Source organism: Phoca vitulina, unplaced genomic scaffold, assembly GCF_004348235.1.
Source record: "Phoca vitulina isolate PV1807 unplaced genomic scaffold, GSC_HSeal_1.0 scaffold23, whole genome shotgun sequence".
NCBI lineage: Eukaryota > Metazoa > Chordata > Mammalia > Carnivora > Phocidae > Phoca > Phoca vitulina.
Window position 1 is genome coordinate 15,161,474 of NW_022589726.1, and position 23,341 is coordinate 15,184,814.

At 38.9% G+C, this 23,341-nt stretch overlaps 2 protein-coding genes across 2 annotated transcripts in view; one reads left to right on the forward strand and one right to left on the reverse strand.

Annotated features, from left to right (window-relative positions):
* LOC116642416 (17-beta-hydroxysteroid dehydrogenase type 6-like) overlaps positions 1–1,271 on the reverse strand; it is a 35,089-nt gene extending 33,818 nt beyond the window's left edge. The window contains exon 1 of the mRNA XM_032420822.1: positions 1,172–1,271. The gene's annotated coding sequence lies outside the window, so the exon portion shown is untranslated. The remainder of the gene's footprint in view (positions 1–1,171) is intronic.
* PRIM1 (DNA primase subunit 1) lies at positions 1,185–22,609 on the forward strand. The gene is made up of 13 exons (XM_032420819.1): positions 1,185–1,530; positions 2,188–2,345; positions 6,716–6,822; positions 6,894–6,967; positions 8,507–8,643; positions 9,037–9,095; positions 10,096–10,205; positions 10,918–11,006; positions 11,176–11,317; positions 14,097–14,166; positions 14,871–14,962; positions 20,804–20,902; positions 22,453–22,609. The coding sequence occupies exons 1-13, from the start codon at positions 1,428–1,430 to the stop codon at positions 22,470–22,472; spliced, it is 1,260 nt and encodes a 419-aa protein (XP_032276710.1). The 5' UTR covers positions 1,185–1,427; the 3' UTR covers positions 22,473–22,609.
* The last annotated feature ends 732 nt before the right edge of the window (positions 22,610–23,341 follow it).

Consider the following 23,341-nt stretch of genomic DNA (forward strand, 5'->3'; position numbering starts at 1 on the left):
TGAGGTGTATCTTTACCAGGTAAGATTGATTGGCAGATTTGCACATTAGTATCAGACAGGCTCCTTTTATACTTGTAAAGCTCTCCATGATTCTGCAAGATTCCTCTAATTTAGATTTTAGCATTCCTGGGTGTTCTATTTGAGAGACTGAATATACAAACAGTGGCCAGACTATATATAAAAACAGAACTCTGAGGGCTGCTGGGTGGCTCAGCTCGTAGAACATGCAACTCAGGGTTGTGAGTTCAAGCCCTAAGTTGGAGGTAGGGTTTATGTAAAAACAAAAACAAAAACAAAACAGAACTGTGACCTACAACCTGAAGAAGCCAACCCAGGTAACCAATCCCCTTATCTGTAATAAACAGCTCAGGAAGCCAGCCTGCTATAAGTCAGATTTGCAGAAGTCAGACCTGCAGAAGTCAGACCATTGTCTCTAGTAACCCCTGTAACAATTGGCCCCAAATGGCCAGGACTTGATTAATAAATATCAGCTTCCCCAGATTTTGTGGCCACTTCCAATTTAGGACCAACCAGAGAAAGCCAAATATGCGCTCCTAACCAATCACACAGAATGCCCCTACTCCTAGTTATCCCAACTACAGCTTTCCCGTTGCAAAGAGCCTTGAATTAACGCATACCTGAAATGTCCCTTCGCCCCCACTATAAAGCTTCCCCACTCCCTGCCTCCCTTTGAGTCTCTGCCAAAACTCAAGTGTCTGCAGCTGACCCCCCTTGCTATATACCAAGCTCTGAATAAATAGCCTTTGATTTTCTTATTTGGTTGGTCTTCGTTTATTTCCACATATTGGACCTAGTAATTCTATGAAAAATTAATTTCCAAACCCTCTCAAAAAGACATTGGCTTAGGGGGGCCTGGGTGGCTCAGTCGTTTGTCGGCCTTGGGCTTGGGTCATTATCCCAGGGTCCTAAGATCGAGGCCTGCATTGGGCTCCTTGCTCAGCGGGGAGCCTGCTTCTCCCTCTGCCTCTGCCTGCAGCTCTGCCTGCTTGTGCTCTCTCTCTGAAATGAATAAAATCTTTAAAAAAAAAAAAAAAAAAAAGATATTGCTTTGCATTGTTTAAATGCGTTATTTCTAAAACATTCATAAAGTTAGCGGGAAACATTTTTTACTTCATCTTAATAACCTAAGTCAATATGCTCAAGGGCTCACCTTTCTGTAGGAGACCTTTCTTCCGGAAATGGGAGCGGCTTTCTTCTACCCACCAGAGCAGCTGACCTAGTGAGGACGCCGAAAGGCCGAGACCACGCCGCGCTCAGGCCAACCCCCAAGTGGGAACTACAATTCCCAGCGGCCCGTGCAGACGCCGGACCGCGGGCACAGCGCGCCTGCGCAGTGTCAGAGGCTCCGGCTGTGTGGTTCCCGCCAATTCTTGCCGTAACACTGCGGACGTTGAGTCCCGCGCTCCATGGAGACGTTTGACCCAGCCGAGCTACCTGAGCTGCTTAAGCTTTACTACCGGAGGCTTTTTCCCTACGCCCAGTACTATCGTTGGCTCAACTATGGCGGAGGTGATGGAAGCCGGGAGCGGAGTGGGTAGTTCGGCGGGGAGGGCGAGGAGGTTCTGGGAGGGTACCTTGGAACGACAATATGAAGTGCCTCCTGTGCGCTAGGCATTGTGCCGGGCGCCTTCGCGCATTATCTCGAGCCCACCCCACCACCTCAGAGGTATAAATGGGCCGAGAGAGGTTACGGTAACCAGCCTCCGGCCACACAGTAAAGAGCCGCTGCTCCTACCACTACGTGGTGGGACTCACATTCAGTGCCCCGTTTACCTACCGCGGTGCCTGAGCCAGGGAGATTACGGGTCGTAGCTTGAAGCTGCAGAGGCGTGTTCTGTATCAGGGACAGCGGGGCATCTCCCGGAAGACGAGAGGTACTGAACTCTTCGCAGCTGAACTTAGTAGTGTCCACCGAGGAGAGACAGGGGACATTACATCTTTAAAATATTTCTGCATATTTTTCCTCATTTTTACTTTCCTATCAGATGCAGGATGGTAAGCCCCTTCAGATTGGGGACTAGGTCTTTTTTTTTTTTCTTTTTAACGTGTAACAGAGTGTTGGGCACAGAGGGCTCATTAAAAATATCTTATCATTGGTTAATGTTTTAATGCCCTGAGCTGAGTAAATTACCAAATTAACTTTAAAATTGTATATTTATTTTGCAGTAATAAAGAATTACTTTCAACACCGTGAATTTTCATTCACATTGAAAGATGATATTTACATTCGCTATCAATCCTTCAACAACCAGAGTGATCTGGAAAAGGAGATGCAGAAAATGAATCCATACAAGATTGATATAGGCGCGGTATATTCCCACAGAGTAAGAAATCGGTTTTTTATGTATTTTAGTTTTGTTGTTTAAACCAAGAACGGATTGGTGCTCCCATTGTTTTGAGGTTAAATTTTTAGAGTTTATTCTAGTTGAGTCCCACTTTAACTTTTTGCAAGTAGATTGCGATATTTTTTGTTCTTTGATATTCTACATTACTGACTGGAAATCATTTGGAAGTGAGTTGGTTGTATTCTCACTGGGACAAAAATATTGAGTATCTGGCCAAAAGAGTAAATGAGGAAGTCAGCATGGTTTAAAGGAGCGTATTTTAAAAGAATTACATTGTCTTCCAGCATTGGAGGTGTTTTATTTTGTTTTGTTTTTGTTTTTTAATTTTTTTATTTTATTATTTTTGTTTTTTAAGTAATCTCTATATCCAATGTGACCCAGAGATCTAGAGTCACATGCTCTACCAACTGAGCCAGGCCAGCACCCCATGGAGTTATTCTTGATTCCTCTATTTCTCTCATACTCCTATATCTATTCCATTAGGAAATCTCTTTAGCTCTACCAAAATAGTATCTGAAATCCAACCACTGGTACCAGTGCTACTACCATCCTCATCATCTTTCATCTGAATTACTGTAAAAACTTCCTAACAATTTGCTCCTATAGACTCCAGAGTCTATTCTCAACACAGTTGCCAGAGCAATCCTTTTAAAACAAGTTAGATTGTGTGGTTCCTCTGCTCAAAACCATTCTCTAGTGGCTCCCATTTCACTCAGAGTAAAAGCCCCTCTCTCCCCCTCACTCACTCTGCTCCTGCCACACTGACCCTTGCTCAGGCAGTTTCCACTGCCCAGAACCCATTTCCCCAGATATCTCCTTGGTTCCTTCCCTCACCTCCTCAAGTCTTCACTCAGTGAGGCCTACTGCAACCTGCCACTCCTCTTACCCATTGCCACTGATATAGTCTAAATGTCTAGAATAGTGCCTGGCAGAGAGAGTACACCATAAGTATTTGATGAATGAATGAACATACCAAAATTGCCCTTCTTTCTCTCCTTAAAAATACACACAAGGGGTGGGGGAGAGGCACCTGGGTGGCTCAGTTGGTTAAGCATCTGCTTTTTGCCTTCGGCTCCAGTCATGGTCCCAGGGTCCTGGGATCAGGCCCTGTGTCAGGCTCCCTGCTCGGTGGGGAGTCTGCTTCTCTCTCTCCCTCTGCCCCTCTCCCCTGCTCGTGCTTTCTCTCTTGCTTTTGCTTGCCCTCTCTCTCTCTCTCTCTCAAGTAAATAAATTTAATAAAAAATCTAAAAAAAAAAAATACACACACATGGGGGGAGAAACACACTCATGGGATAATAGCTTTTGTATGGAGCTTTTTCTTTTTTTTTTCCTAAGATTTATTTATTTTAGAGAGAGAGAGTGCACACGCCCAGCAGGGAGAGAGGCAGAGGGAAAGAATCTCAAGCAGTCTGCGCACAGCATGGAGCTCAACGCCAGGCTCGACCTGGTGACCCTGAGATCATGACCTGATCCAAAATCAAAAATCAGACACTTAACTGAATGAACCACCCAGGTGCCCCAGGCTTTTTTTTTTAAAGGTCTCCTACTCCCATTATTTTCTGCTCCCCAGAGGCAACTACTTTCTTTTTAGCTGATTCTTAAGGTATTTGCCCCTTGTGTGTAAATAACATTTTAATATTTCTTTCATTTTCCATTTTAAGCATTATCTACTGACCTTCTACTCTGGCAGATAAGGATTTAGCTTTTTTTTTTTTTTTAACCTCACCGCTTACCTTCCCATTTCCACATGTCCTAATATGTTTGTTAGATTAAAAATCAGGATTAGATCACTAACTCAACCCCAGACTTCTTACCAATTGTCTAAATCTCCCATGTATTCAGATCCATCAGGTAGTTTGTCAGTTTCATCCTGAAGAAATTTCACTGGCAGCTTTCTGACCTCCAGCCTGGACTGATGGCTCTCTCTAAGCCTCATGGATAAATATGGTCTTGTAATCACCCCGGTTTCCTTTCATCTCTCTCCCATTTTGGATCCTGTGTTGCCCAAATCCTTTGTTCTCTTTTTGGTTTACTTGCTCTTTAAGGTAGAGTACATCTTCCAGGAGCTTCCAGAGAAAAGGTGCATGGAAAAGAAAATATTCGACACTTTCTGTATCTGGAAAATGACTTCATTCTACCTTTATGCTTAACTAATGGTTGAGTTTGTAAATCAGTTTCCCTTAGAATTTTGCATGATATGCTAGTTTCCAGTGTTGCTGTTAAGAAGACTAATGCCATTCTGATTCTTGCTCCACTGTGTTGGACCTGAAAGCTCTTAGGATTTTCTACCTATCCCCTCTGTTCTAATGTACTAAAATTTCACAATGATGTGCCTTGGCGTGCATCTTTTTCACCTATTGTGCTAGATACTTGATGGGCTCTTATGATCATGAACTCATGTCCTTCAATGCTGGGAAATTTTCCTTTTAAGATTTTATTTTGAAGCTTAAAAAAAAAAAAGATTTTATTTTTAAGTAATCCCTGTACCCAACATGGGGCTCAAACTTACAACCCAGAGATCAAGAGTCATGCTCTACCGACTGAAACAGCCAGGCACCCACACCTATCTTTTCTTTCTTAAATACAATTTTTTCTATCTATAATTTTTCTTTGGTCTCTCTAGAAATCCAAAAGTCCGATGTTATGTGTCTTGGACTGGTCCACCAATTATTTTTTTTTCCTCCTATTTTCTATTTTTTTGTTCTTTTGCTCTACTTGCTGAGGAATTTCCTCAGAGGTTTTCACTTCTGCTATTATATTTTAATTTCCAAGAATTTTTTTAGAGCATCTTGTACTTTTTTTATTGATATGTCTTATCTTTCTGAGGATATCAATGATAGTTTGTTTTCTGTTGTACAGTCTGTTTTCTCAAAGTTGCTTTTATTTTCCTGTTTTTTCTCCTCTTTCATATTAGAGGCTTTCCTCATAAGTCTGATAATTTCTTGCATGCTGTTTATATTTAAAAATAGAGTATAAAAAAGCTGATTGGAAGTTGTGTATACATGGCTGAGATTTCTTTATTACAGGGTGATCTGGCTGGGCCATTTTTGGGGGAAGAAGCTCCAACGTCAGTTTCTCTAGATCTTTGCTTGAATGAAAACTCCACTAGCACAGAGATCTTTGTTTTGATCACTGATCTTCTATTCCAGAGCCTATAATAGTGCCTGACATTCCTGATCAGATTCTTCAGAGAGGAATCTTCTGGTCTCCTGCCTGGGGTGGCAGTGATAGGATATAGAAGTGGGGGAGAGGGGTCTTAACTTTCCACACGTAGATGTCCACTTAATCCCCTGTATGTCAGTACAATACACTTTCTTCAACTGTGCCTTTTGTTCCTACCCCCCATCCCAGTCCAGAGAGACCCACTGTTTGAAGTTCTCCAGATAATAATTCAGGTGTCTTTACCAGGAAAATGAAAGCATAGTCACCTGGCTCTGCTCAGTAAATGGAGGAATCTGGGGAACTAACTGCTTCATAAGCAGATTTTTAACTGATACTCCTATTTTTAATCTTAGCTTCACCGCTACCTCTCTCTCCCCCCCCCCCGGGATACCCATTGTCACCTGAGTTTTTGGGGGGTGCTGAGGTGTAAATTGGATTGCTTCTTATCTTTCCTTACTGAGAGCTTAAGATTCAGCTCTTATGGGTATTCTTATAAAAATTATGGTGGTATTTTCTCCTCTCTCGTACTTTTTAATTTTTTTTTATTTTTAAAAAAAAATTTTCCCTGTGATCCTTTTTTAAAAGACTTAATGCATTTCTTAAGAAAACCTTTACTATCATTTTTGTGCAGGTCTGGAAAGAGCAAGATAAGTATCTGTATTCAGTCTGCTTTATATACCAGGTAGCCCCTAGCCTCAAAGGAGGCTACTTACAGGTTGAGCCAAAGGCTCAGTTCAAACTGAGATCTTCTGAATTATTGAAAATTTTTAAATACATTTTTGTTACTTATATGTCCAGTAATAATTAAAGGTCTTTAAAACAATAGGGCATTAATTATTTGCATGTACTTTTCCTTATCAGAAACCTAAAAAAGCTTTCTTATGATTTCTGTTGATTAACAAATATTATTCAATGTTACATATCAACTATATCTCAGTAGAACTGGTAAAAAACAAATATCTGTGGTAATATATATTTATCAAAACCTGTTTTAGGTAGATGAAATTTACATTGTCATCAATTCTGGACGTATAGAATCCAAATTAATGAACTTTAACTGAGTAGAGTTGGCATTATATTATGGTTTTTTCATTCTTCTTTGGCCACTTTCTTTGTGTGGATAGACAATAGCATAATTGGCAACATGACAGCTCTTATCAAAACTGAATGATATTTTCTCCTTACAGCCCAATCAACACAATACAGTGAAGCTGGGAGCTTTCCAGGCTCAGGAAAAAGAACTGGTGTTTGACATTGACATGACAGACTATGATGATGTGAGGAGATGTTGTAGGTAAGCACTACATGCCCTGCCGGTAGGGTGGGTGATATCACTGACAGTGAATAATGATGCCTCTCCTCCAGTTCTGCAGACATATGTTCTAAGTGCTGGACCCTCATGACGATGGCCATACGCATAATCGACCGAGCATTGAAGGGCAAGTATTGGCAGTGTCTGAGTGGGGTCAGATGCAAGAATCTGTTTGAGTATTTGTCTATCTATACCATTTTATAATCAAATCTCATAGATTTCTAACATGTTTCCTTGAAACATATGGCTGGAAAATAAAAGATGATTAGAATAAAGTTGTAGTTGAAACTCTAATAAAGCTGTTGATCAAACCAGTGAATTTTTTCCCAAATCAGTCAGCAGCTCTGTGTGCTACAAACTGTCCTAGGTGAGGGAAATATGAAAGATAATGATCGCCTCAAGTAGGTTATACAGTCTAAGAAGGAGACAAATAAAATTGAGGATTATATTTAGATTAGTAATATGCACAGGGTGCCATGGGGATATAGAACAGCAGGAGTGCATACAGGAATGGAAAGAGATTGGATCAGAAAAGGTGATGATAAGGATGATAATGATATTAAAAATAGCTAACTCTCGGGGCGCCTGGGTAGCTCAGTTGGTTAAGCCTCCAACTCTTGATTTCAGCTCAGGTCATGATCTCAGAGTCCTGGGATATAGCCCCACACTGGGCTCCAGGCTGGGCAAGGAGCCTGCTTCGGATTCTCTCTCTCCCTCTGCCCCTCCCCGCCCCTGTGCATGCACGCTCACTCGCTCTCTCTCTCTCTCAAAAAAAAAAGAAAAGGTAACTTTTGTCCTTGCTTCAGCAGCACATACACTAAAAAGAGCTAACTCTTTTTTTTTTTTTTTAAGATTTTATTTACTGGGGCGCCTGGGTGGCTCAGTTGTTAAGCGTCTGCCTTCGGCTCAGGTCATGATCCCAGAGTCATGGGATTGAGCCCCACATCGGGCTCCCTGCTCAGCTTTGCATCGGGCTCCCTGCTCAGCGGGAAGCCTGCTTCTCCCTCTCCCACTCCCCCTGCTTGTGTTCCCTCTCTCGCTGTCTCTCTGTCAAATAAATAAATAAAATCTTTTAAAAATTTTTTTAAAATAAATAAATAAAGATTTTATTTATTTATTTGGCAGAGAGAGCACAAGCAGGGGGAGCGGCAAACAGAGGGAGACAGAGAAGTAGGCTTCCTGCTGAGCAGAGGGCCTGACGTGGGGCTCGATCCCAGGACCCTGGGATCATGACTAGAGCCCAAGGCAGACACTTAACCAAATGAGCCATGCAGGTGCCCCGAGAGCTAACTCTTAAGAAAAGGAAAAAAAAAAAATAGCTTACTCTTAGACAGGGTGCTTATTATGTACCAGGCACTGTTCTAAACACTTTAAATTTATTAACTTTTTTAATATCCCTAGATGGGGTCTTAAATGATAAACGGCAATTGGTCAGGAAGAGAAATGGAAATGCTGGGGCATGAAGAAATTCTTGGCAGAGAGAATAGGATAGGTATAGACATGAAGGCAAGACCATGGGAGACACAGGAAACTACACATAATTTAGTATAGTTAAGGTGAGTACATGTGGATAAGAGGTAAAAATGAAGCCAAGGAAGTAAGCAAGAACCAGGAGTTTGTAAATTTATTTATAGATTTTAAAACCTATTATTTCTCCTCTCCTCAGAGGACTTTGGATTTAAGCATCGTCTCTGGGTCTATTCTGGAAGGAGAGGTGTTCATTGTTGGGTCTGTGATGAATCAGTTAGAAAATTGTCCTCTGCAGTACGTTCTGGGATAGTTGAGTATTTGAGTCTTGTAAAGGTAAGATCTCAATAATACTTCACATTTCTTTGTTTGCTAGATGTTATCAAGCCTGAAATGTTTAGTGAAAAAAATGAAACTATCTTTTATAGCATCCACATTCCAGAGTAGATGATCTTAGCAGCAGATCAAATAATCATAGTAGCTACATTTTTAAAAAATCTTTCATATTTTGCTGTAAGTATCCTCCTTTGTAGCAAAAGGAAAATTACTTTTCTGGTTCAGTTATGTCAAGCAAAGTTAACCCAGAAAGTTACAGGTATTGAGACTATATAAAATACCATCTAAACTTATATTTTGACAGAATTTAATCAATATCTTTAGAACACATAAAAAAATTTATTTCATTTGTGTCATATACATGAAGTTCTTTTTTGATGGTTTCTTTTTCAGGGTGGTCAAGACGTTAAAAAGAAAGTCCACCTAAGTGAAAAAATTCACCCTTTTGTCAGGTCTGTTGGAAAAGACTCCACGCAGTTTAAGTTGTGTCTGATTTACCTACTTGTGCTTTTAGAATTACATTCTTACCAATTTTCTCTATTGGGGTAACATTTTACAGATAATAATAGCTAAAGTTAATTGAATGGCTCTTTCATGCTGCAGTATTCATGATAGGTGCTTTACAAATGTTCTCATTGGTCTTAACAACTTCATGAGGGACATGATGGTATCTCCATTTATAGTTGAAGTAGGATTTAGAAAGATTGTATAATTTCTTTGGTACCACACAATTGTTAAATTTTTAAGATTCTTGTCCTAATCTGCCTAAATTCAAAACCCATACTCTTCCCACTAAATTCACTACTTCTCTAGGTGAAAAGAGCATTGCAATGAGTAAGAATCTCTATTCTGTGGCTTCCTAAGACCCTGACAAAATATTAGAGCCTCTATTTCCCTAAATGTATCATGGGGAAAACAACATCTGCTCCATCTCTCTCAGAGTTGTGGCAAAGATAAATGAAACAATAGATGTGAAATCTGTTTGCAAACTGCTAAGCACTACATAATTGTTGAGATGTTAAAGCAAGTAATTCAGAGTAGGAACTGTAGACTCTATCCCCCACACTACTACTGATGTATTATTATGTTGTCCTGGCCTGGTTGCTTTCTACCCTTGTTACATATTTATGATGCTATTAACCTGCTAAGTTGTAGAGTTTAAGAAGTAAACATTTCTTGAATATCTATTCTGAGCCAGGTACTATACTAGGTTCTTCCCCCTTAGAATGCCTTAATTAACTCTCATAACCCTTTGAAGGCACATTATTCCCATTTTACATAGCTGATTTCTGTTTGTTAGCTAATTCTGTTTGTCTTCTTATTAGACTAATATATGCTCATTAAAAAAAAAAAATTAATAGAAGCAAGCACTAGCCTCCCAAATGGCAAGAAAAACTATGTGGTGTATGTGTTACTAATAGTATTAGGACTGTGCTATTGTTATTCCTACAGCAAATCTATAAACATAATAAAAAAATACTTTGAAGAATATGCCTTAGTTGATCAAGATATTCTTGAAAATAAAGAAAGCTGGGATAAGATTTTAGCCCTTGTTCCTGAAAATATCCTTTCCCAAGGCCATTTCTATATGAGCTACATGTATTGATCTATGGTATTATAAATGTGTTCTGCCTACATATTCTCATATACTTTTATAAGTTTAATCTTTCTACACAAAACATCTCCTGTTTTTCTGCATTTTATTATGTCTTATCTGGAATACAGTAAGAAATGAGAGCTTTTTGGGGGTGCCTGGGTGGCTCAGTCGTTGAGCGTCTGCCTTCGGCTCAGGTCATGATCCCGGGGTCCTGGGATCGAGCCCCGTGTCGGCCTCCCTGCTCTGCGGGAAGCCTGCTTCTCCCTCTCCTGCTCCCCCTGCTTGTGTTCCCTCTCTGGCTGTCTCTCTCTCTGTCGAATAAATAAAATCTTTAAAAAAGAAATGAGACCTTTTTGGAAATAAATTTCCTCATTTTGGAAGTTGATTCTCATAGAATTAATGGATACTTAAAGAATGCTGGATCATTAAGTCAAAATATGTACAGACCAGGGAAAGGTTTTACATTAAACCATATAGTTATTTTGGCATTCTTTCTGTCATATCACTATATATTTTTACAGGGGAATTTCTTAAGGATATGTGTTTAATTAATATTTGCTTTTTAGAAAATGATAATTACTTTCTAGAAGCTTTTGATATCCTTGTGGTAATACATACTGAAAATAAGTTGTTCATCAATGTGCTCTAAATGTGTGTGTTCCTTAATGATTCATCACCAATTCATGAGAAACTTCAGCAAAACTTCCAGAAGCATCACAATTCACTTCAGCGTTGGGAATATTTGAAGAAAGCCATCAGCTGTCAGGTATATTCCACTGAAATCTCTGTTATAAATTTAATAATGTAATTCTTAATTAAATTCTAATTGTTTTGCTTAGTAAGTTAAAGATCATTGAAAGCCATTTTTTTAACCTCTTAAAGAAATCCTCAAAAGTTCCTACTGATCCTCATGCTAGACTTGCATCTGCTTTTAGGATAATACTAAAAATGACAAATGTGGACCCTTGCTTGAATGGGAGATCATGCTCCAGTACTGTTTTCCACGGCTGGATATCAATGTTAGCAAAGGAATCAATCATTTACTGAAGAGCCCTTTTAGTGTTCATCCTAAAACAGGTACAATATATAGAAAGTAAAGAAAACTAGAAACAAAATGAGTTATTTTTTATTTTAGTAAACATGTCACTGGGTGTGAATACGTATGATGTCTGAGATATTAAAGGTTGAAAGACTATCAGCTAATACCTAAGTTATTTTTTAATTGTCAATTAGTAGCTACCAAATGAGTTTCCTCTACATAAATAATTTTCCTCTGGGTTTCTGAGGTTTAGTGTTGGAACTATAGAGGAACTTAGAAATCACAGGACAACAGCTCTCCTTGTACAGATGAGAAAACAGTGGTCCAAGAGGTTAACGTGACTTGTTCACAGTCTTAAAACAAATTTTGTCAGAGCTAAGAACAGAATTCAGTTCTTAAAACTCAAAAGTTCTGGGACACCTGGGTGGCTCAGTTGGTTAAGCGTCTGCCTTTGGCTCAGGTCATGATCCCAGGGTCCTGGGATGGAGTCCCACATTGGGCTCCTTGCTTAGCGGGGATCCTGCTTCTCCCTCTGCTGCTCCCCCTGCTTGTGCTTTCCCTCTCTCTCTGACAAATAAATAAATAAATAAAATCTAAAAAATGAAACAAACAAACAAACAAAAAAAACCCCTCAAAGTTCTGTGCTTTTCCCACTATGTCTCCTCCCTCAGTTCTTTTTCCATAGTTTTAGCTTTCCTCCTTCACATTTCTCTTAGATACGTTTTGATGGCCTGAAACTGACTTTAAAATAAACATAACAGTTGCTACATTGACATAAACTTTGCTTCATCCAACCAGGAGACATATACAGTTGTATATAGTTGTCCTTTTTAGCATTTATAATCTAACTCTGCCACTCGCTGTGGGATGTTAGGCTAATTACTCTCTGTGCCTTGGTTTTCTCACCTGTAAATGGAGATAATATAGTACCTACCTCAGTGGGTTATTGTGAAGATCTAAAATGTAAAGTGCTGGGGCGCCTGGGTGGCCCAGATGGTTGGGCATCTGCCTTCGGCTTGAGTCGTGTTCTCCGGATCCTGGAATCGAGCCCCATGTCGGGCTCCCAGCTCAGCAGGGTGTCTTCTTCTCCCTCTCCTTCTGCCTCTCCCCCTGCTTGTGCTCTCTCTCTCTCAAATGAATAAATCCTTAAAAAATTAATAAAAAAATAATGATAATAAAATGTAAAGTGCTTAGAAAAGTGTCTGTCACACATTCAGTTCTCCTAAGTTGCCTAGTTTCCTTTAATAATCTGTAGTGATTCTCTAGTCCATATATTTGAATCGCCTCTTTCTGAACCTATCAACTATATGTTTTCAGCTTCTTTGGGTAATAAGCTTAATATTTCTTTTTTTTTTCATTTATTTAAATTCAATTAATTAACATATAGTGTATTAGTTTCAGAGGTAGAGTTCAGTGATTTAGCAGTTCCATATAGCACCCAATGCTTATTATATATTTCTTAATATTTTTTTAAACCTGACTCTAAAGCTATAGTGGGTATGCCCTTATTCTAAAATTCAGGGTTTGGGTAAATAAATATATTCATAAGTATATGCATTTTGATTATATCCTTTTTCTAATTAAGTAGCTGCAGTCTTTTTACTCTTCAAACAGCAACTCCCAATTCTCTTAATTATTCTACTTGTTATTTACCTGGCATTCTTTGGATTCATTATCTCATTTCTGAGATGTAATGAATGTTATGAGGTATCCCAGGTGTGGATATTGTGAAAGGGTAGTATAATGCTATCTATTTTATTTCCAAAATGCTTTCTAAAGATGCCCAATACGCCTGGGTGGCTCAGTCGTTAAGCGTCTGCCTTCGGCTCAGGTCATGATCCTAGGGTTCTGGGATCGAGCCCCGCATCAGGCTCCCTGCTCAGCGGGAAACCTCCTTCTCCCTCTCCCTCTGCCTGCTGCTCCCCCCTGCTTGTGCTCTCTCTCTCTCTCTCTGTCAAATAAACAAATAAAATCTTTTAAAAAGATGCCCAACATATAGGTGTCTGTTCTGATCTCAGCAAATAAACCAAGTTAATGAAATGAACTATATCTATGTTATTTCATTTTCAGGACTCACTAAATTTGATATCATTCTGTACTTACATATAAAAGGATATTAGGAAGAAGAAGATAGAAATAAAAGTAGAGATAAGAGCACTAGATAATAGCCCAACATTCTTTCATACCTATTTTTTTGGTTGTTTATTTGTTTTTTTAACTTGTCTTCTTTTCAAGATTTTACTTATTTATTTGTCAGAGAGAATGAGAGCACAAGCAGGGGGAGCAGCAAGCAGAGGGAGGGGGAGAAGCAGACTCCCCACGGAGCAGGGAGCCCGATGTGGGACTCCATCCCAGGACCCTGGGATCATGGGCTGAGCCGAAGGCAGACCCTTAGCCAACTGAGCCACCCAGGCACCCTTATTTTTTTGGATTTTTAAGAGAAATTAAAAGCACAGCTAATGTGGAAGTAATTTCTAGCTATTGTTTTTAACAGATAAGTCTAACCCTTTTTCTTTTTTTTTTTTTTTAAAGATTTTATTTATTTATTTGACAGAGCGAGACACAGCGAGCAAGGGAACACAAGCAGGGGGAGTGGGAGAGGGAGAAGCAGGCTTCCCGCCGAGCAGGGAGCCCAATGTGGGGCTCGATCCCAGGACCCTGGGACCATGACCTGAGCCGAAGGCAGATGCTTAACGACTGAGCCACCCAGGCACCCCAGTCTAACCCTTTTTTCTATGCCTTAGATTAAAATTTAGCCAAAATAACAAATAGGATTATATTTTACAATCATCAGTTTATAACTTTTGGTTCTTACAGGTCGTATTTCTGTGCCTATTGATTTACAGAAAGTGGACCAGTTTGATCCATTTACTGTTCCAACCATAAGGTATGTTCCAGATCATTGATCATTCCGTTTTTGTTTGTGATTGTTACTCGGAATTTGAAGTAGATTGAATTAGATCCCTTTCAGAGAGGCAGCTGCTCTGAGGCTATATGATGATGCCGTAGTAGAGCAACATTTCCTAGTGAGTTCTACATAACACAGGCTGCTGTTCTCTAATAAAAAGATTGTAAGTTCAAGTAAGTTTGGGAAATAACGACTTAAACAGACAAAATGTTCTTTACTGCAAAATTTCCCAGTTTTTATTATGCTCTTATGCATGGAAAACTCCAAGAAGAGATTGTGATTTTTAGAATGTCCCAAATATAGGTGGTCACACAATTTTTTCACAGAAAATCTTGTGGGATTCTTGTGCTATCATACACTGAGTAATATTGACCAAGAACCAACTTTACAATTCTTATTCTAGGGTGCTGTGTGGCTCAGTTGGTTAAGCGTCCAACTCTTGATCTCAGCTCAGGTCTTGATCACTGGGTCATGAGTTTAGGCCCTGAGTTGGGCTCCACACTGGGCGTGGAGCTTACTTAAAAAAAAAAAAAAATTAAAATTCTCTTATTCTGGGGCACCTAGCTGGCTTAGTTGGTAGGGTATATGATTCTTGATCTTGGGGTCATGAGTTTGAGCCTCACATTGAGTATGGAGTGAAAAAGTAAAAAAAAAAAAAAATTCTCTTATTCTATTATTTGTAGCTCCATCTGCCATGAATTGGATGCCATTTCCATTAATGATGAGGGAAAGGAGGGAAACGAAGCCGAATCTGATATCAAACATAGAACCAGAGGTATGTTAATATATTGAAGTCTCACTTTAACATAATTTTCTTATAAAGACATCCTTCTGTCAGTCCAGTAATTAATTCTCCTTGGATTCAGCCCAGAATGGATACAATGTTTATCCTGAAACCAGCTCAGTTACAAATAATATCATAGCAATGTTTCTGTCCTTTCTTCATCAATAGCCCAAATGGTGTTGAATCCGATTTGAGTTAACAGATAATTACTAAGCAACATTTAAATGCCAGGATCTATACTATAAGATTAAATCGTCAATTTGTGTTGATAGTTGACTCTCACAATCTTAGGTTCAACAGTAACTTATTTAACAACTACTATGTATGCAGTGCTTTTGTTCTTTGTTCTTGATGTATCCAGATGAGTGTTAGGGTAAATATATATCTAAACTGTGGTTGAATTGTGTATTCAAGAATTTGAAGGAGCTGGGGAATTTATAAATCTTTCTGCTAATAGAAGCCAAATCTTCCAAAAAAAAAAAGAAGAAGCCAAATCTTCATAGGCCAATACCCAAGAGACACTCTATAGCTACAGAGCCAATAGAACTTCCTATGATGATAGAAATGTAATGCACTGCCCAGTGTGGTACTCATTAGCCACGTGTGGCACATTCCACTTGAATTGTGAGAAACCTGATTTTCAATTTCATTTAATTTTAAATAGCCACATGTGGCTAGTGACTGTTGTAACACAGTGCAGATCTGTGATCTCTGATTGACCTTTCTTGGTCAAATGTTGCTACCTTCTTTCAAAACCCAAGCTCAGATATCACTCCATAAAACAAAAACAAAACAAACAAACAAATATCACTTCATCTATTCCAGCTCTAACATAATACCTAAACATAGTACATTCCACTATTAATGTTTGTAGAATGATTACAAGCATTCTGTCTAAAGTATTTGAGGGGCACCTGGGTCGCTCAGTCAGTTGGGCATCTGATTCTTGGTTTTGGCTCAGGTCATGATCTCAGGGTCATGGGATCGAGCCCCACGTCTGGCTCTGTGCTCATCGTGGAGTCTGCTTGTCCCTCTCCCTCTGCCCCTCCCCCGTCTCTCAAATAAATGAGTAAATAAAATCTTTTAAAAAAATAAAGTATTGAAAAACATCTCCAACATGAAAAATCAGAATAAACTGGAAAAAGGAACTCAGAGAAAACAGATAATGCAAGGAACAAAGAAAACCCTTTTTTTTTTTTTTTTAAAGTAATCCCTATGCCCAACATGGGGCTCAAACTCACAACCCGAGATCAAGAGTCACATGTTCTACTAATTGAGCGAGCCAGGCACCCTGAAAACCTTTGTTTAAAAAAGTAATATCCTCAGAGAATAAGAGAAGATAGTGCATCCATGAAGCAAGATCAGAATGCTATGAAAAGAAACATTCAGAGAACAAGAAAGAGGTCTTAGAAATCAGAAACATAATCATTAGAAAACAAAATTCAGGGGAAGGGTTAGAAAAGGAAAGTTAAGATTTTCCAGAAAGTAGTACAAAAAAAGATAAATTTGTTGTTGTCATTTTAAGGAGGAAAAAGATAAAGAAAATTAGAAGAATGGTTCAGGGGCGCCTGGGTGACTCAGTCAGTTAAGCGTCTGCCTTCAGCTCAGGTCATGATCCCAGGGTCCTGGGATCGAGTTCTGCATCGGCTCTTTGCTCAGCAGGGAGCCTGCTTCTCCCTCTGCCTGCCACTCCCCCTACTTGTGCTCTCTTTCTATTTCTCTCTGACAAATAAATAAAATCTTAAAAAAAAAAAAAAAAATGGTTCAGGAGGTCTAATAAGTGACTATGGGAGTTTCAGAAAAACAACAAACAGGGAGGGAAAAAAAGTCCAAATTATATAGGAAACCATTGCAGAAATGAGCCCTTTATTGAAAAGGGTCAGCATTGGGGCACCTGGGTGGCTCAGTCGTTAAGTGGCTGCCTTCAGCTCAGGTCATGATCCCAGGGTCCTGGGATCGAGCCCAGCATCAGGCACCCTGCTTGGCGGGAAGCCTGCTTCTCCCTCTCCCACTCCCCCTGCTTGTGTTCCCTCTCTCGCTGTGTCTCTCTCTGTCAAATAAATAAATAAAATCTTAAAAAAAAAAAAAAGAAAGAAAGAAAAGGGTAAGCATAATAAGAAAACAGACCGGCACCAAGGCACATCATTTTGAAATTTCAAAACACTGAGAATTAAGAAAAGATCTTAGCTTTCTGACACCTGCCTACTTCTCCTCCCCCCAAAAGCCACAGACCTAGGAAGAATGGCCTTGGATTTTTAATCACGGGAAGTGTTCATCTGTTAGAAGTAGGTGCTAGAAAAGAAAAAGTGGTTGCCATTCAAGAGGATGGAGAGGTCAGAATTAGAGCAGGAAGCTGCTATTTTTTCCAACCTGTTAGTACTATTTTATTTTTTTAACAACATGCATACATTACTTCAACACAATTTTTTTTTAACAACATTGTCTCTTGATGGACATCTTTTTCTTTTGTTCAGAGATTTTATTTTATTTTTTAAAGATTTTATTTATTTATTTGACAGAGAGAGCACAAGCTGGGGGAGCGGGAGAGGGAGAAGCAGGCTCCCTGCTGAGCAGGCAGCCTGACGCAGGGCTGGATCCCAGGACCCTAGGATCATGACCTGAGCCCAAGGCAGTCGCTTAACCAACTGAGCCACCCAGGCGCCCCTGTTCAAAGATTTTAAAGAGAAATTTTCTGGGATGCCTGGGTGGCTCAGTTGGTTAAGCGTCTGCCTTCAGCTGAGGTCATGATCCCAGGGTCCTGGGATCGAGTCCCGCATTGGGCTCCTTGCTCAGCGGGAAGCCTGCTTCTCCCTCTGCCTGCTGCTCGCTCTCTCTTGCTCTTGCTCACTCTGTCTGACAAATAAATAAATAAAATCTTTTAAAAAATAAAATAAAAAAATAGAGAAATTTTATAATATAACTATTCAAAAATAAACTAAACTGCCTATCATTTCAAGTATTCATAAATAGCCTAATAGGCATCAGTCAGGGGTGCTTTAGAGATGGTGGGGGATTGGAATAAGTGATGTGTAAGTTCCTTACTATCGCTTTAGCTTCTGGATTTTAAGCCTTTGTCCTTTTTCACACTAGTACCGTTTATTCCTGCCCTTCTTCACAAATCCTGGAATGTTCTCTCCTATCTAATTATATCTTTTTTCTTTTTCTTTTTTAAAGATTTTATTTATTTACTTATTTGAGAGAGTGTGAGCACGAGCAGGGGGAGTGCGGGCAGAGGGAGAGGCAGAGAATCTCAAGCAGACTCCGCACAGAGTGTGGAGCCCGACGCAGGGCTCAATCTCATGACCCTGAGATCATGACCTGAGTGGAAACCAAGAGTTGGATGCTTAGCCGACTGAGCCACCCAGGTGCCCCTAATTATATCTTTTTTCTAAGACCCACTTCACAGCCACCTCGGTCAACATTGACTGGTGGATTCTTTGGCCTTATAATTATCAATATGCCCCTTTGGTCTTTTAATTATATATTGTTTTCTATTACTGCATTTAGGACTTGTTTTTCCAGTTCATTTAACAACTTCTTAAAACCAAAGAGTTTGGCTTATACTTTTTTAGAATTTAGCAGAGTACTTAATATATAATAGGTAGTTAGTAAATATTTAAGTAATTATTGAATGCCTATTACATATTCCACAATGGTGAAGTAAACATATAGACCTTTATGCAGGGAGCTTAGAATCTTGAATTAAAGGTTCAAAGTATTATGTGGCTGATCTCAAACTAAACTATTTCCTTGGTATACATTTTATATTATCGTAAGAAAATTCATATATAAAAGTTTAGGGCAAAATATAATGTACTTTCATAATTGCCACAGTTCAGATATTCATCCTTAATATCCTCATCAAGATTCCTTTTCTAGTCCCAAGTACATCAGATAATGTTTATTAAAAAAATTTTTTTAAAGGTTTTGTGTATTTATTGAGAGAGAGAGCATAAGCAGGGGAAGTGGCAGAGGGAGAAGGAGAAGCAGGCTCCCCGCTGAGCAGGGAGCCTGATGTGGGGCTCCATCCCAGGACCTCAGGATCGTGACCTGAGCCGAAGGCAGACACTTAACCGACTTAGATACCCAGGCACCCCTTAAAAATTTTTTTAAGTATAATTTCTTTTTTTATTCTTTTGAACGAACTATTACGAGGACTATTCCATGCAGATATAGCACACTACCGAAATCCAAATCTCATCTTGTTCTCAGGTTTTCTCCCCTATTGGGTATTATAGATTGTATAATTAAATAGATGATTAAGATTCTGTATTCAAAATTTTGTTGTGTACATTTTAAAATTTTTATATAAGGCCAAGAATACCTATACTTAAGGCGCTGTGACTATAAACTTCTGATTGTCTCCAGGTAGAATGGCCCTAACTTCACATTTTTAATGTTTGCTGTGTTGGTAAAACTATTTGTTACTGAAGCCACAATTTCTAAAGAAAAGAATATTGTATGGGACTTAACAAAGAGCAATAGATTTTGTTGGTCTAATACTAAAAAGGCTGACTACTAAAGTAGATATGTACATGTGGTTTGGATATTTTCAAGGAGCACTGTCTTAATACACTAGCCACATATGGCTATTAAGCACTTGAAATGTGGCTAGTATAAACAAGGAACTGATTTTTTTATTTAATTTTAATTAATTTAAATTTTAAAACTGATACGGGTGCCTGGCTGGCTCAGTCGGTGGAACATGCAACTCTTGACCTCAGGGTTGTGAGTTCAAGTCCCACGTTGGGTATAGAGATTACTTAAAAATAAAATCTTAAGGGGTGTCTCTCTAAAATAAATAAATAAATCTCTTTTAAAATATTTAAAAAATTTTTTTAAATAGGGGCACCTGGGTGACCCAGTCATTAAGCGTCTGCCTTCGGCTCAGGTCATGATCCCAGGGTCCTGGGATCGAGCCCCACATCAGGCTTCCTGCTCCGCGGGAAGCCTGCTTGTCCCTCTCCCACTCCCCCTGCTTGTGTTCCCTCTCTCGCTGTGTCTCTCTCTGTCAAATAAATAAATAAAATCTTTAAAGAAAAAAAAAGATTGGTTTTTAAAAAAAATTTTTCTTAATAAATTTTAAAACCGATATTTGATTCAATTATTGGAGAACTTTAAATATGTTTGGGAAATTTGGGTATATGAGCCTATCTTTACACTGTCTATTTTATAATTCAAATCTAAATATAGATCAAGTATTTCTCATGATAATGTATCATCTAAATCACCATTAGGACACTAGTACTGGCTATCTCCAAAAGGTGCAAATACTAGGAGCCATCCTTGAGAGTTGGAAATGTATTTTAAGTACAAAATGTTAGATTTCAAAGACTTAGTATGAAAGAGAATGTAAAATATTTCAATTTTGATTATGTGTTAATGATAATATTTTAGATGTACTGGATTAAATAAAATACTAACATTAATTTTACCTTTTTAATGTGGCTATTATTTATTTATTTTAAGATTTTATTTATTTATTTGACGGAGAGAGAGAGAGAGAGCACAAGCAGGGGGAGCGGCAGGCAGAGGCAGAGGGAGAAGCAGGCTTCCTGCTGAACAGGAAACCCGATGTGGGGCTCAATCCCAGGACGCTGGGATCACGACCTGAGTGGAAGGCAGATGTTTAACCGACTGAGCCACGCAGGCGCCCTGCTACTAGAATATTTAAACCACACATTTCTCATTATATTGGACAGCACTGTTTGAGATAATTCTTTTTCTTGTTGGTGTTGTTCTAGAGAATTCTTTAAAGAAACTTAAAATTATACTGTCATGTTATTTTTGCTTCCAAAATGCTAATTCTAATGCATGGCCTTCATAATTTAGATTATAAGAAGACCAGTCTAGCTCCTTATATAAAAGTTTTTGAACAGTTTCTTGAAAACCTGGATAAATCCCGAAAAGGAGAACTTCTCAAGAAGAGTGGTAAGACTCTATACCTTTCCCTTTTAGCTATTTAGATCTTAGTGTGGGAAGTTTAAAGCATCTAGCAAGTGAGTAATTTTAGAGCTCTAGCCTTTGCCCTACTAAAACAAGTATTGATTTAGCTTACTATCCTTAGTATTTTAAAAATTGAGCTCTCTTAATTCAATTCAACAGATACTCATTAAACACCTTCTGTGTATCAGGTACCGTGAGGGAAACAAAGATTAATTATACAAAGATGAATTCGACACCATGCCCCCCTGCCCTTAGGAAGTACTAACTGATACAAAACAAAGAAGTATAAAATGCTAAGAAAGAGAGCTCATCTGATTGAGAGAACCTAAGAAGATTTCTTATGAAAAGAGTGGTATTTGAACTCTTTACAGTGAGCTGCTATACAGATTCTAATTCCCAGTGCCAATATACCACACCTTGAGGTATGCGTAGGATTTCCACAAGCAGAGATTTGATAGGGTACAGGAATGGAAAAAGGGGACAGATTGTTCATTCTTGAAGGAACGGCAAAGGCATTAGACAGGAAAGCATCAGGTCACTCTGGAGGTCATCAAGTAATACAGTTTATCTGGAAAAAGATGTGTCAGGAAGTGATGGGATAGAAATCTGAAGAAGCAGACTGAAGCCAGAGCATAAATGGCCTTGAATTCTAGTCTTGAGAGTTTGGGCTTAATTCAGTAGGGACAGGGAATCTATTAAAGGTTTTTGAGGAAGAGAGTACCATGATTTATAGTTTTATCTAGCAAAATAAAACTAGCAACAATGTATCTGGGGAGGGGTAGGGGATAAAATAGAGCCCAAGAGGCCACTTGGGCTATTACCATTAGGACACTAGTACTGGATATCTCCAAAAGGTGCAAATACTAGAGCCATCCTTGAGAGTTGGTAATGATTTGGAAGTGGAGAGATGAAAGAGGAAAATTAAAAGTGTCACAGAAGCCAAGGGAAAGGAAACTTTCAAGGAGATTATCAAGTGTCAAATGCAGTAGAGAACTGATAAAATCCTGTTGGATATTGGAACTAAAGGGAGATATTAAGAGGACAGCAGTGTCAAAGGAAAAGTTCTTTGAATAGGAGAGACCCGAACATATGTGTAAGCCAAAATGAAAGAAATCAGCAGTGAATATTTTTCAGGAGATTGATGGATACCATAGAAAACTGTAGTAGTGTTACAGAAATACAAACTTCCTTTCCACTTTATTTTTTAATAATATGCATGATGGTTAAAGAGTAGTGCCCAGGATAATGCTGAATTCATAGTAGACATTCAGATATGTGCTTATTGAATGAACAATGATGACTCTGAACTTGGAAAGCCTCAATGAACCTGCCATTCCAACTGGCTATATTAAGTCCTTTGTATTCTTGTTCTGTAGTAGCTCAGCCTATAATGCAGGCTTCAGCAAATGTGAAAGCAAATCTTTATGCATGATGTGAATTTAATAGAAGCATTAAGCAAATCAGAATGTGAAAATAAATGGGATTTGTCTTGTTTTCCTTTACTATCCCTTTGATAAGAATCTATTCTATTCCAGATTTACAGAAAGACTTTTGAAGATAACAACTCTCCTCAAACCAATGTAGATGTCTTCTAGCTTCAAGAATCAAATACTTCAGGTGCCTGGGTGGCTCAATCGGTTGGGTGTCTGCCTTCCGCTTGGGTCATGATCCCAGGGTCCTGAGATCGAGTCCTGTAGCAGGCTCCCTGCTCAGCAGGGAGTCGGCTTCTCCCTCTCCCTCTGCCCCTCCCCCCTGCTCATGCTCTCTCTCTCTCTCTCTCTCTCTCTCAATAAATAAGTAAATAAATAAATAAAAATTCTTTAAAAAAATCAAGTACTTCAAGAGCCATTTAATAAATATTATAGAACCATAATGTGTCTTAATGCTCAAAGCAAAATTTCCGTTTCTTGAAAAATTATGTTGAAAAGATTCCTGAGGCCACCAAAAGAGAGTGTCCAGGTTTCTGGAAGGAGCAATAATGGGAGGAACAAGTGAATTGTAGATACATATTGTAAAAGTTAATATTATACTAAGATTTTTGATATACCTTTTACCAGTTGCCATATGTATTTTTATATACTTCTACCAGTTGCCATATGTAGAGGTAAGTGAGCAGTAATATGCCCAAGACTTTAATCTCAGCTCACTAGATATAGCCTCCTTATTTCTGGACTGAATATTGTAGGTGCATGAGAGCTTTATCCTTAAGTCTCAGACAGTTATACCTGGAGTATGTATTCTGTCACTTCTAATTTTGCTTACTGATATTTTTATTGGTCAGGCCACACCCCACTGCCTCTCTTAAAAATCATTTTAAACTGGGCATCTAAACATACCAAACTTCAGTTCAAAAGATATGAGTTACTAGATTACGATAGGGATTGGTAGAGTGTTTTTTGCAACTGTTGCATTTGTAGCTCCTGG

Coding starts and splice junctions, on each gene's coding strand:
- PRIM1 (XM_032420819.1), top strand. CDS start 1,428: ATGGAGACGTTTGACCCAGCCGAGCTACCTGAGCTGCTTAAGCTTTAC. Junction 8,644..9,036: donor AGTATTTGAGTCTTGTAAAG/GTAAGATCTCAA, acceptor TTTCTTTTTCAG/GGTGGTCAAGACGTTAAAAA. Junction 14,167..14,870: donor TTTACTGTTCCAACCATAAG/GTATGTTCCAGA, acceptor TATTATTTGTAG/CTCCATCTGCCATGAATTGG.